The following is a 13851-nucleotide window of genomic DNA, read 5'->3' as shown; positions in this document are numbered from 1 at the left end:
TAGCAGCCCACTTACAAACCAGAGAAACACCGATTTCAAATGGAAAATGCCTTCCCATAATAACACCTTAAATATGTGGGGGCAAAAGTAATGAGGAGTGCAAAAAAAAAAGGATTAATTAACATGGGCAGTGCATAAAATGATTAGGTACATAATGAATACACAGGGTATAGAGTAACTTACGTTTGGGGAGTGCTGCTAGGACAAATTTGGCTTTACCATCGCACCCAAGCACTAAGAGATGACCAGCCACAATCACCTGCCCGGACTGAGTGACTCGTGTCAATGAAGACATCAGCCAGGATTTGATATTCCGGGGCTTTTGCATGCAAGGGGGAGCAGAGGCTGCGGCGCACAGCCCCACGCACCCGCCCCGCTGACAGCCCCAGTGTCCGCGACTGCTGGCGCGCCTCCAAGGCCGCGTGTACTGTGCCGCTGCCAGCGGCCTGCGCCGCCTTATTTATTCCTCCTGAGGCTGCAAATGCAACAGTCTTATTTAAAAGCAGCCTTCCTCCAGGACTTCCTTCAGGAGCTCAAGCCTGAGAGTCACACATCTCCGCTGCTCAAATGCCACCGCTCGACGCTGCGGTCCGAGAGGGGTGACGAATGGCTGTGGAAAGGCTGGGATGGGATGTGTCCACCCAGACCACTCTTACCTAAGGGAAGGGAAAGGCTGTTCACACAGCAAGTCACGCAGCAAAAAGCCCTCCCCAGCCCAGCGGCCTTATCAGCCCTGTTTTAAGACCAACACTGGCTACAGCAGCTCCTGCTGCCTGGAGTTGGAGCCAAAGAACCAAACCAAGCCTGCTCCCCCGTAAGTACAACCTCAAGGGTCCCCTGAAGTTCCACCACCAAATTCCCATAGCTTATAACTTTCATCCAATCCCACACAAACCACACGACCATGCTCTCAACAGCTCTGCCCACAGTCTCAGGTCACACCTCTGCAAATGCGGACAACCATCTGCACCCCAACCCATCTAATACATACATAATCAGCCCCAGTTTGCAGCATTACCTTTGCAGCCAAAGGAAAAGCAGCAAAGTCTTGGTGTAAATAAGAAATACCTTAAAAAAAAAAAAGCACGCACCAAACCTAACAACAACAATGAAAAATCTCCTTCTGGACAGCGATAACACAGAAGTCTGCCTCTAGCACAGTGATGCTCAGATTACCATCTAGGACAATACAGCAAACAACGCTTATTGCCCACAGAGCAGCAGCAGAGCAGAAGCAATCAAGTCTCTTCAATTAAAGGTCGAATATAGCACAGAGCAACCTCTAGAACTGTGAACGCTGACGGATGCCTCTTAGGTAAAGAAGGCTGTCAACGGCTGCAGGCCACTCCAGCAGGTTAAAATACAAGTTTTGTGTTTTGTGTTGGGTTTTTTTGTTTGTTTGTTTTTGTTTGTTTTTTTTTAAGGGGTATCAGTTTAAAACAAACTTCACTTCTCTTTGCTAAGAGTTTAACAGATCCTCTCCCAGTACACCCTATCTGAAGAGCAAACAAACCCTTTTTTTTAAAAAAAAAAAAGCTCAGCATAACCCTGGAAATGCTGCAGTTGATGGGTAGAAAAGTACTGTTTACTGTGAGACACCAGCAGACAGGAGATTGATTTATATATCCGAAAATTCTTCCTGATATTATATCCCACAGAGATCATGTGATGGTTATTAACAAATTAAGAATGCCAAAGAAATCAAAAGCTTCATAGAACATGCACAAATTAACATTTTATGATTTATGATGCATGGAATATGGTAAGCCTCAAACTTCTGAGGGAGAAGTAATAGTTTATCTGAGCTGAGGGAAACTGGCTGGAACCATAATACAATAGCTTGCTGCAGTGAAAATGTGAAGTGGGAGTCATCAAACTAGACTGGCACTAAAGAAAAACTGGAAGTAAATTCAAAATGAAGGGTAAGGGGAAAAAAAGGGTAATTAAAGTGCAAGAATGTTGCTAGAGATGGAGCTATACTAACATAATTATGTTTTCAGCTCATCATGCTGTCCAGATACTCCTGCTAGTGTACACTACGATGTTTATAGGTTGTCATGGAATATAAATGTAGGCAAACAGCAGGCTCAGGTTTACACTCAGCCATAACAAAAGCTAGAAACAAAAGGTTAAGGTAGACTAATTATCTGCAGTTACATTTTGAGAAACAAACCTTCACTCTGTTTCACTACAAAGATATCTAGTATGGGGTAAACAAAGGAAACCAGGACAATGCAGGTGAACGTCTCAGGCCCTTTTTTGTTTGCCTTTTTTTTTTTTTTTTGCAAAGGGAACAGATTGAGACAGCAGGATGTGCAAACAGTCTGGAAGGATCCGCATCCCAGGAACATGCTTTGGGAACCCAACAAGGACTGATTACTACCAGTCTTCAGAGAATCCTTCAGAGAATCAGCGGGAAGACATTTGTTGCTAGCTTTTGGGGAGGAATTCGCTCCACTGCGGCAGGCAGAAGCTGGCATCCCTCCTGCAGGAAGCAGGCAGCTGAGATTCATCTCCCAGCCCTGGCTATCACCCGAGGTGATGCTGCTTCAGCGCTTGCTGCTGCTTGGTTTTCACATCACAGCATTCATGGGGAGAAATTATGCTTATTTGCTACAGCACAAGTATAAGTATGGCAAATGGGAAAGTGACTGCAAATGAGGAAAAGTAACAAAACCAAACAAAGTTGAGATTAAACCTCTTGCTTTCTTTAAAATATCCTTACAGCAACACAGCAAGGAATAGGCTGCTCTTACATTCATGAAAGTAAATATTTAGAGAGTATCAGTTGTGTTAAGCAACTCAGAAGATGACTTGCTTGTCAAACAGATACAATACGGACATTTTTTAAAGTTGCTATTTACATTATTTTTGCTAAGAGGAGAAATTTTCCACATAACATGCCTACAGTTTAAGGCTTACTCTCAACTAAGAATCTTCTGTCTCCACTGAAAGGAAATAAGAGAAATTAAATCATCTCAAACTGAAGAAAACGTCCAGCGAGACCTGCTTGATTTGAAGGCAAGGAAAAGGGAAGCACCCAGCTCAAAATGAAATTTTTGTTTTGAAAATTCCCTCTGTCAGTCCAACATCATCTCTGCTCTCCTCACGTTGAATGGGCTCAATGGATGCACTTTCCATACTCTTCCCCACTCTTTATCAGGCTCCTTTATCAGGCTCCACATCATCTCTTACTCAAACAGTGCCTCTGCATGGCTTTTACAAAATAAGCATGATCAACAGCGCTAAGTCCCACAGTGGATAAGATCAAGTGCCTGAGCCCAGGCTAAAGAAGCCCCAAAATCTAAACTGAAGAGCAATTGTCTACACTGCTTTTCAAAGGCAAACTGAGTTGAACTCATGCATGCCACAGAACAGCACAGAGTTTCATCAGAAAAGATGGGTGAATGCAAGAAAGAAGGGCCTTTAAAAACCACATCCTGCTTGACTCATAACACTGCTTTATCATCAGGAAAAACTTATTTCTCATCCTCTTGATAAAGGCTTGATCAAACTGCCACTGCATTTAATGGGAAGTGGGTAAAACCCTAAAAGGAGGACGACACCGATCACTAATAGAAACCTGGGAAGACATTTTTAACAAGATTAGAAAATGACTACTTCCTGAAAAGAGCAAGTCTGGATTTCCATAAAGGTGCTTAAAGTTTGGGAAAACCCAGCACAGGATGTCTGATACACAGGCATCCCGCAATAAAAAGCATTTAGGTCATCCCAACAGCATAAAACATTTATCTGATAAAGCAACTTTAGGCTGTACTCAAACAGTTCAAGTTTAAGCTATGCCAAAGCACAAGCCTGTATATTTCTGAAACTGCGAACCTTCCATCAGGAAATGGTATACTTGGACTAAAAGAGGAAATTACCACTCCCATTTCCATAACTAGTTGTGGAATAAATTCTTTTGTTTAAAATGGACAAAAAAAGGAAAAGTCAGTGGTACACTTCTGCCAAACAAAAAATAGCATTCAAACTTCCAGAAAGTAAGAGAGTCCCTAAAGCCTTTGTTTATTCTCTCATTTGTATATTAAATAGTCAAAAACTTTATTCTTAGCATTTACAGTTTTTTATTGTTTTAACTTTATTTACAACAAGTGTTTACATATTACTGCTAGAGTCAGGATGTTCACTGAAATCCTGTTTATGCATAATCAAAATGGAAGGAGAAAAAGAGGTTTTGAACTGCAGGAACAACAGTCGTTATATAGGACTTCAAGAGGGGCTCAGCTCGTTTTGGACTGTAAATTTTACAAGATCAATGTTTTCAGCAACATCCTCTGGTCAGCAGAGCATTACAAAGGACTCCAGCAAAAATAATGAAGTGCAACGTAGTATTTCCTGACAAAGCAGCAGAGAAAGGGCCACTAAAACCATAGTGTTGAAAGAGTTCCAGGATGAGTCTAAAACAACACCAACATCACATATGAGTCACCCTTGCATGGCTGAAGCCAGCCTGAGGGGTCCAGCACGATTCTTTTTTCTAGCTGTCCAGGAAAAAACAATTTGTTTTTGTCCCAAAAACAAACTGAATCCTGGGGAACTGCTGTAGTAAAAATAAAAGTAAAATTTACAAAAATAAAGGAACATGAGAAGGTCACCTATACCATAAATCAGAATATCCCTGATAACACTGTCACCCAGCCTAAATCCACACAACAGGTGGACACAGTGCATGAAAACAGGTTCTTGTGATTCACAGTTTTATCCATAGATGTGCACCACCTCTCTCCAAAGAGAATGTGGAAGGATCTTTTCTTCATGCAGGAACACAAGAATTTTAAATGCATCAAAAACTTTGAGTATAACTTGATTACCTACCTTTTTGTTTTTATAAAATATAAGTATCTGTCAGTCAATCAAAAACTATGTGCATTCCCAGGCAGCAGTTTCTTGGCATCTCTGATCTCTGGGAGCCACATGCACAGCAAGCACTTGAAACAGGTAAGGGGCAGGTGTGTGCAGGGTGGGGGGCCTGGTGAATTATTTTTTTTTTTATTGACTAAATGAAACCTTTCCACCACATTAGCACATTCAGAGCACAAAGCTGCTTCTCAAACAATGCAGATAAGATTAATGTGCAATTTTCTTTACCAGGTAATTTAGGAGCCCACCCCTTCCTCTATAGCCACACACTAATTCCCCTTGAATTAGCAAGGCATACCATTCTTCTTTGCCAGTGCCAAGAAATACTTCGGAATATTTACCTCTAACCTGCAGCACCCACAGGTTTAACAAGCTATAGTTATCCTGACTATTAATAAGATTCTAGATAGTACTTTTGCACGTACCATGTTATCCAAGCCTCTACTAACGTGCATAGGGTTGAACAGTAAATTAAATACGTAACGTATACATATTTAATTAGTACCTCACACCCAGAAAATCAAAACTTTCCAGCCAACACCACAGATGGAGATACTAAAAAGTTAGGAAAGGCAAGGGAAAGCAGGAAAAAACTGCACAATCAAGAAAGCAAAAAATTCCATGATAAAGTAAAGAACAAAACAATAAAAGGAAAGAGGACAAATACAGCTAAGCACTCTAATTTATCTTTCAGATTTATTACCGAGTTACTGGAATTGTGGTTTGACCTCCAGACTGGGTTTTACAGTATGAAAGGTATTAGAATGAGTACCCCAACAAAAAGCACTTCTGGTAAGATTTTTATTTATAACTTTCACTGCAAAGCCAAGAAACACCTTACAACTATCTTTAACAAAGGAAAAGGAAACGATCACAAAACCACCATCATTTATTTCATTTTTACAGCGTATTGTAGAGACAAAAACAAGGAGACAGAAGACCAAAACCTCAAGGACAGCAAGTCTCTCCAGCTGCCAGTGAGCCAACCAACAAGCTGCTTACATGCAATGAAGAAGTAAATCCTCTTTGTGCTGGTAAGGTTTCTCTCTCCTTCCCAGATCCCTGGGTTCCCTTGCCATTTGTTTTTGGACTTCAGGTTCTGATAAGTTATCTATAGAACAACTATTAGCATGTGTGATAAGCTGTTAGGGGGTGGAAGGGGGGTTAATGCTTCATTTTGTTGGCTTTAGTTGTCTGCTAAAATAGTCAAAGGTTAGGCTTGCTGATGAACATGAAACCCAATCCACAAGACCATGTACATTGTTAATTGCCCCAGTTTTGCGTCTCAAGGTTGTTTTGTCTATTTTACTTATCTCAAACTACACATTGGCCTTGCAGTGGTATTAAATTTCTTTTCTGATACAGGTCTCATGCCTACAAGGTGTATCTTTTGCAATAGGAAAAGGTTCTCTCATGTTTCCTATGTTTGTGTTTATTTTTTAAGCTTTCATCATAACCTACATTTAAAATAACCAGGAAAGAGAAGACGACCATTCCAAGCTCTTGAAGAAAAAGATGTTTGTATGAACTCTGATAGACTGGCAAGTAAACACCGAAAAGGGTGCCCTTCACTTGTAGAAAAGCTGAACAGTTGTTGGTACTCTTGGTACTAATGGTTTAAAAACTGTTTTGGGGTTAAATTCAGATGAAATTCAGCAGTAAACTGCACTATTATTTTATACCATTGTCACCTGCCTAATGTTGTTATCACAGTATACTTTCATGACAAGATTGAGACAAGGTAACATATAAATTACTTTAGAGCAGTGTCCAAGACACCCCTGTATTTGAAGTATTTAAAGGCAGAAATAGAACAGGGTTCAATTCTATATACAGCCTCTGTTAGGATGATGAAAATCAGTAAACTTGGGCTTTTAACTTTTACTACTGTCAATATCCCAGCTCTCATCAAAACAAACTGAAATAATTCAAAGTCAGGCCCCTTACATAAAAGGCTATTGATTTATTTCCTTTATACTTTAAATGGTTCAGAAGAAAATTAAAATTCATAGAAAGAATACCTTCAGTCTTGTTCTCTTCAAGAACGTGCCCATTTCTCCTGTAAATCTCCCCTACCCTCTCACTTGGCAGAGTAATTCAGAGGAAATAGCTGGGTACTATACCAAAGTAATTCAGTTTTTAAAATTGAAATACCCCTTCCCCCCCCCCCCCAGCAATACATCCTGGCCCATATCAGTTAAATGGGAAGGAAAAGAACTGTTTAGCTAGCATCAGGCTTCTAGAAGGCTGACCACTCCATGATTTAGTTTACTTTTATTTACTGGAAGGGGGTTTAAGTATATCATTCTCTATACCAAGGTGGATTAGACTAAGCAAGGATTACTGCTCCCTACACCCATTTTTTCCTGTTTACTTATCCAAACAGAAGGCTTCTTCCTCTGATAAGGACTGAGACACATCAGGAGATGCAAGCGCTATTGGCCATTTCCTTAAAAATGGAGATTTGGACTGCCTTTCCTTTCTGCAGTCCAAGTCTCTGGAACAGAGTTGCAACAGATATCCAGACAGTGCCTGCCTCCCTTCTTTTACTCTCCAATTAAGTCTTAGATGTTCAAATTCATAGACCTAAGCTTGCTCCTAACAGGCAACAACGATAGTTTAAGGCTAAAAGTCACTTTCCTACATGAATATCTGACCACTACACCAAGTATTTTCAAAATACTTTAAAAGCACAGCATATATTACTAATAAGCCTGGTTAATTAAGCTGGAATACCCAACGCTTGTTGACCCCCGCTTATGAGCAAGAAACCCCTATTTCTCACCTCTTGCAGGACAACGCCAAGGGGGCGTTGGATTCAGTTGCTGGCTGAATCTTCTAACCCGTGACATACGTCAATTGGATCAACAAGCGTCCTCCCATGCTCTGCAAGAGGGATGAGGGAAAACACCGCTCACCTTTTCAGTACCAATTCTCGGGGACGTGTTTGGTTCTGTTTATTTCATCTTTTGGTTGCACGAAAAAACATATAGAGACAAGACATCCAATGCCTCAGAAGAGACACCGAAACCTACCACCTTCTCCCGGCAGCAGGCACTTCGCAGGCCAGCCCGCCTGTTTGCAGCAATACATCCTCAGTTTGGCTACGAAGTAACAGATGAGCATCCCTCTTTATGGATCTACCCCCAAGAGCTCTGAAATGTTGCTCCATTAAAAGCACATCGCAGCACATCCTGCTGGCTGTGGTTGCTGGAATATTCCCCCCCCTCCCCGATCCCCTCCAGTCTCTCATGGACTATAGAGCCGAAATTAGCTATTCATTACGTGTGAAGGAGTCTCACATAGAGCAGCACCCTGCTGCGAAAGACTGCTACTTTACAAGGCAATTTCAGAACTGCAGCATCTGCTACCTTACTAATATGTATATTTAATGCTGCTGCACAATGTGCAGAATTATATGCTGTTCATTGCCTGTTTGTTCAGATATTATGTACTCTTAAGCAGCATTATTCCCTTTGAAAAACATTGTACTTCTTATTAGGCCTTCTCCCTGGTGTGCTTTGTAAGAGAGTCCCAAATGAGCAGCTCATAGGCTATTCTAGATCGAAAAAGCCCATGACTCAGGGTGAGGCAACTAATTGTGACAAGCAACTACTAATATAACACGGTTTATTTCTTGGGTCTCACTCCCTGGTGTATAGTCTTATATCATTTTGATATGAAGGGAAGTAGAAAGGGAATCATCTCAAAAACTGGTGGGAAACCTGCTCCAGGTTATCCTTGCCGTTGGAAATATGAATACTTGTATTAGAGCAGTGGACTTTCAAAAGATTTTATTCTTTCTACTAGAGGATGCTCCAAGTAGTAAGTTCTGTTGCATACAGTTATTAATAGCTTTGTTCACAATAGCAAATGACTCCAACAGAAAAAAGTTTTAAACTAGAGAAGTGAGGCTTTTGGGGTCAGGTATTGGACTAGTGCATGCAAGACGTTCTACGTCTTTCAGTAAAGGCTTCAGTATGATCCAATGCCAAGTGTCTTCTTTAAGGCAGTGTCATCACCTTTCCCTGCATCTAACTCAGAGAGAACAAGGGTATGAATACGGTTGTTCCAGGTAGCAAAATGATTGACCATTGGGTCTAGGGAGCACTAGCATATACATGGTTTGCAGCTCAGCTTTTGACTTTTAATTACATTGCTTTCAGAACAGCCCAAGCAAAGGCTGGTAAAAAACTACTCTGCTACACTTAAGTGATGCCCTCTAGGAAACAGTACTTCAAATTTGCTTTGGAGCAAGACAAGATAATCTGCTCTCTGTTGGAGGGTGAACATAAGGCAAGGCAAAGGGCATTCCAATACGCTTAGCTAAAACGAGCTTTATCTCAACTAGACGCTCAGGATTACCCATTCAGACATTTGCTCTAGAGTTAGTTTTCAGATCTTTTTGACGTTAGATTTGGGGGCTATGACAACATGAAAGTATCCCCACAGGCTGCTTGAGGACGTTAAAAGAACAAAACTCTAGCTGGTACATTCTCCTCCTTCAAAGCTGCAAATAAATCTGAACATGAGAAAAAAAGCAGAGACACCCCTTGTTGGCCAGATAGAACCTCAACCTATCTGCTCTTATCTGCTGTTAGCATGTGACAGTCAAATGACCCTTTGTTTTGATGTGAAACCACGTCCAAGGCTTCCCTATTCCACCCTTTCCCCCCCATTTCTATTTACACAGCAGGCCAGCCTCATTCCTGAGGAAGGAGAGACTGCAGCGGACTGAGGCTGCTGCTCGGCGAACACTGTAGCATGCGACCCAGCCGCTGCCCTGAGAGCCGTGGGAAGGGGAGCATGAGGCACGACCGCCGCACAGCTTGGAGCGGGCAGCGGGGTGAATGAAGCAGGCTGCCCTCCGCTCCGCGCTGCTCAGCACCGCGGCCGGGACTGCGGATGCGGAGAAGGCTGTGCCAGGGAGGGCCAGAGGGGAAGACCAACATCCCCGCTACACGTCCCTGCAGATACACGCCGCTCGCACGCAGCCAGAAGTGGAAAAACACCACTTAATCCTTTCCGTTCTGCATCTGCCGAAGACAGTGCTAAGAAACATGAAGCATACGTATGTGTTTTGCGCTCTTATGGGACATACAAAGTCTCTTCTAAAAGCAGTAAGCCAAGCACTCCCTTCAGCGCTCTCCAGACGATGAGGATGGATGAGGCCTAGACAAAAAGCAAGACCAGTGGTAACCCAATCTGTGAGGAAGGCCAGTCACAACTACTATCGTGCACGTAAGGGTGAACACGAAACCATTCCTTGAATGAATTGTGCTAAATTCTGGAGGAAAAAGATATATTTCTTCCACAACCAGCATATTTAACAAATAGATGCCCTGCTAGTCCCTATGAAAGGAAACAACCTGTAATACCAAAACCATGAAGCAGAAGCAAGCCTCCTCTAAAAAAGGTTATTTTTTTTTTAAATCTATTATCTACAGAAAATTCATAAAGTAGAAAATAGAACTGTTACATTCTGGATTTGCAAACTTAATATGCTTTTAAAATATTCCTGCCTGAGATAAGACTGGTCTAGACAAAAAGTACATTCTTTTTAAGAGTCAGGATGTTGCAAGTTCACACGTTGTTTTGAAAGGTGATATTTGCTTTTTGTGTGAGAGGGCAATGCAAATTCCAAGCCTTCTAGACCATGAAAACCAATAGAGGATTGAAGAAACCACCTTTTAAAAACAGGCTAATTCTTCATTTCCGGAAAAAGCTAAACCAAAATAAAAAAGTTGTTACTTCCCTTCATCCTGAACCTTTATATCTTCTCTTCAGTCTGCCTTCCAAACAAATAAGCACTAGAGTAGCCACAATCATCATTTTTATCAGGTGAGTTTCATGGACTTTGTTTTCAATCTAGCTGTCCCAGAAACCTTATTGTTTACCACATCTAGACATGGAATTTTTATATGAACTAATTTTTATTACCAAAGTTTTTCTGAGAACACTGGTAGGCTCTACTGCTGTAACAAAATAGTGGTTTGGTAAAAGGAGTAATTACCTTAAAGCTGTTCTATGATCTAACCAGCTCAAAAACAAATATTACCTGTAGTTATTCTTTCAGAGTTAATATTGAAATCAGTGGTAAAACTTACTAAAAGAAACTGCTGAACTCTTTTTTTCCTTAATTGCCTGTTAAGCAAGAAAAAAGCCTTAATAAGAAAACAAAGTTTATTTTCAAAGTTTATTTTGATTCAGAGCTCCTGGCCTGAAGTTCTCCAGTAAGAAAACTCCTTTCTTAAAAGCTGAGGAAACCTCCCTTCTTACTGTTCTTTCAGGGTAATAAGCAGGGAGAAAATGCCTAAAATATCACCAAGTACCTGTGCCTCCAACTATCTAATGAAGTTTGCTTTGTTTTCCTGAGGACTCCAAAGGCAGTGCTGTAAGGAAGTAACTCACTGCACCACTTGGGTAGTTATACACCATTGACCCATTCCACAACCACTTCAAAGGACAGAGAAAAAGCCTCCAAAACACCAGAGGCATTTTGAGCACTACAGAATATGATTTACACGCCTAATCCACAAAAATCATTGGCACTGCTCTGTGTGCGCACAGAGGGGGTTAGGGGGTGCGTATTTCCCCCCTTTATTGTGGATTGAGCACCACTGTGTAGACAAAAGGTGTCTACACCGGGAGGTCAGAGAGGGCTAAGCCAGAGGAACACTGAGGAACGCACACTCAACACATCTGCAACATATTTACAGCAGGATGAAAAACATAAATTCGTATGCAAAGCTTCCGCAGTCAAATGGGTAACCCGGGGAGGTCAGACGTGAAGGCTGCCTAAGTCCAGCAGAAGGGGAGCTCGCAAGGAAGACAGGAGAAGTTCCTTAGCTGCTGCTCCTGGAGTAGTGAGCTGCAGAACACGTGGGTTACGCCTGCCCCAAGGAAGACCAGTGCATGAGAGAGAAACAGGCAGTCTAGACAGGATGGGGTGGAGGGGGGGTCCGGCTTGTTTGCTTCCACTCCTTCACAGTGAAGAGCTCTCCCACATCAAAAGGCTAGGAAGCAGCGGGCAACGCAGCCTTGCAGGAAGACCTACCCCGTTTCTTAATAATGAAAGTCTGCTGCCATTTATTGATCATCCTTAGTCATAGCAAAGGTTAGAAAGAAAGTCCTAGAGAAGATTATTTTGCCACTTAATACCTCAAGGATCATGTTTTCCTGTGGCTGTACCACCAATGTTTGAATCTTATCCACTATCTCCCCAAAAATCTCATGTTTGCTAAGTCTATGCTAAGAATCCTTCAACCTAGTCCACAGCCTTTTAGAAGCTAGGGGAAAAAAACAGTAAGCTGACTATTTTAGAAACCATTACCAACAGACTGAAAATAGACAAAGAACAGCAGGGTACTCTGGATGCTGAAATCCTGGGAGAAAAAAAAAGTTTTCCTTCTTCATTCAGGAGCAGCTCTTCAGTCATAAGGCAGCTAACCAAGTATACCAAGTTTTACCCTTCGAATTAAGAGCACGGAATAAGGGTGAGGAAAAGACCTATTAAAAAAAATTAGGTCTTCAAGAAACCAGAAATTATTTGAAACATAGTATTAACAGTTGTTTAAAATATGCATAAGTGGGTTTGGAATGGTTATCCTTATTTAGAGCAGGAGCACATCTGTTTGTGTGTAAGTAAATACAGTCTGACAGCAATTTGGATCATCTATCAGAAAGAATCAACTGCAAGTTTAATAAGCATTATTTGCATTCTACATAATAGTCTATTTGTTCCTTCAAGCCATTGCAGTGATAACACATTTAAAGTCTTCCACTGTGTACTAAATCTAAGGTACCTAGGCAAAGCACGGCATATTCCAGTTGGATACTTCCCAAGCCATATCGCTCAACTTTTTAAATATTACTGCCATCTGGCTACTAGGCTTTGTTTACCAAAACAGTAGCTGTGCACACATTGTTACAGCAGCTGTAGTCAAAAAATTTAAGTAATACCATTTGGTTAAGTTACAATTCATACTAAAAAAAATACAAAAAACTCAATTCTATCAAATGAGTTACCATTGTAACTAGAAAAAATAAATACACGTGGCTTTATGTTTTGATTTCTTTCCCGCTTCAGTGCTCTAAGCTTCTTCAGCTTATTTCCCAACCACACTGACATAGGAAAGAAGTAACAGCAACTGAAGAATTTAACAAGAACTAAATAGGTAGCCTCGCTTATTATCTGCAATTTCCCTGTAGATAAGCACTGGTGCTATGTAAGTAGGATGCTGAAATGCTGCTGTACTGGTACCTCTGGGTCATTCTTGGGGTACATCTCAAGTCACAGGATGTTCTCAGTGATACCCCAATACCACGTGGTTCACAGGCTGAAAGTTCGGATAAATTCCAGCAACTCTTTCCGGTGTCTAGGCCACACTGAACAAAATAAATATTTCAATTATGACTAATCTGAAACAATGCACAATGAAAGCTGGGGAAGTCTTGGGAGCAGTGGGAATATTTAAATTGGAGAAGAGCCTGTGGGGTTTTTTCCTATTCCTAATTACAGTACGTTGTATTAATCAGGCCTGGAAACCACAAACCCAAGGCTCTTTGTGACCAAGTTGTCATAGCAGCACAAAACACTCTCAAGGCCAAACAGGTGAAGATGCATTTTCAGAGGCTTACTACGGGGATATCCTATAGGTACACAGCACAGAGGAATTCCGATCTTTAAAAAAGCTGTGGCTTCAGAGAGCCAATATCCTTGACTGGATAAAAGCCAGTGATGATGTAACTAAAGTAGAGTTTCTTTTTTAAGTTATGCGCTTCTTAAAGCCTCGTCTAAAGCTCCATCCAGATACCTATTCATTTCAATACTCAAATAACCAAACATAAGAGAGTCTAACAGTTGCTTAAAATATGCACAACTAGATTTGAAATAGTTGTAACCAATTTAAAGCAAAAGCACATGTGTTTGTGTGCAAGAAAATACAGTCTGACAGCAATTTGGATCAA

The 13851-nt window shown here is 41.2% G+C and overlaps 1 protein-coding gene across 9 annotated transcripts in view; it reads right to left on the bottom strand.

Annotated features, from left to right (window-relative positions):
* ZSWIM6 (zinc finger SWIM-type containing 6) overlaps nucleotides 1-13851 on the bottom strand; it is a 115002-nt gene that overhangs the window by 58582 nt on the left and 42569 nt on the right. The window contains exon 1 of one of the 9 annotated variants that reach the window (XM_066988943.1): nucleotides 7667-7767. The exons of the other annotated variants lie outside the window; for them this stretch is intronic. Within the exon in view, the coding sequence (XP_066845044.1) occupies nucleotides 7667-7733 (67 nt within the window). The 5' untranslated portion in view covers nucleotides 7734-7767. Of the gene's footprint in view, nucleotides 1-7666; nucleotides 7768-13851 lie in introns of those variants that run through there. 9 annotated transcript variants of the gene reach the window in all.

Source organism: Anser cygnoides, chromosome Z (genome assembly GCF_040182565.1).
Source record: "Anser cygnoides isolate HZ-2024a breed goose chromosome Z, Taihu_goose_T2T_genome, whole genome shotgun sequence".
Taxonomy (NCBI): domain Eukaryota; kingdom Metazoa; phylum Chordata; class Aves; order Anseriformes; family Anatidae; genus Anser; species Anser cygnoides.
This window is presented reverse-complemented; position numbering and strand designations above follow the sequence as displayed.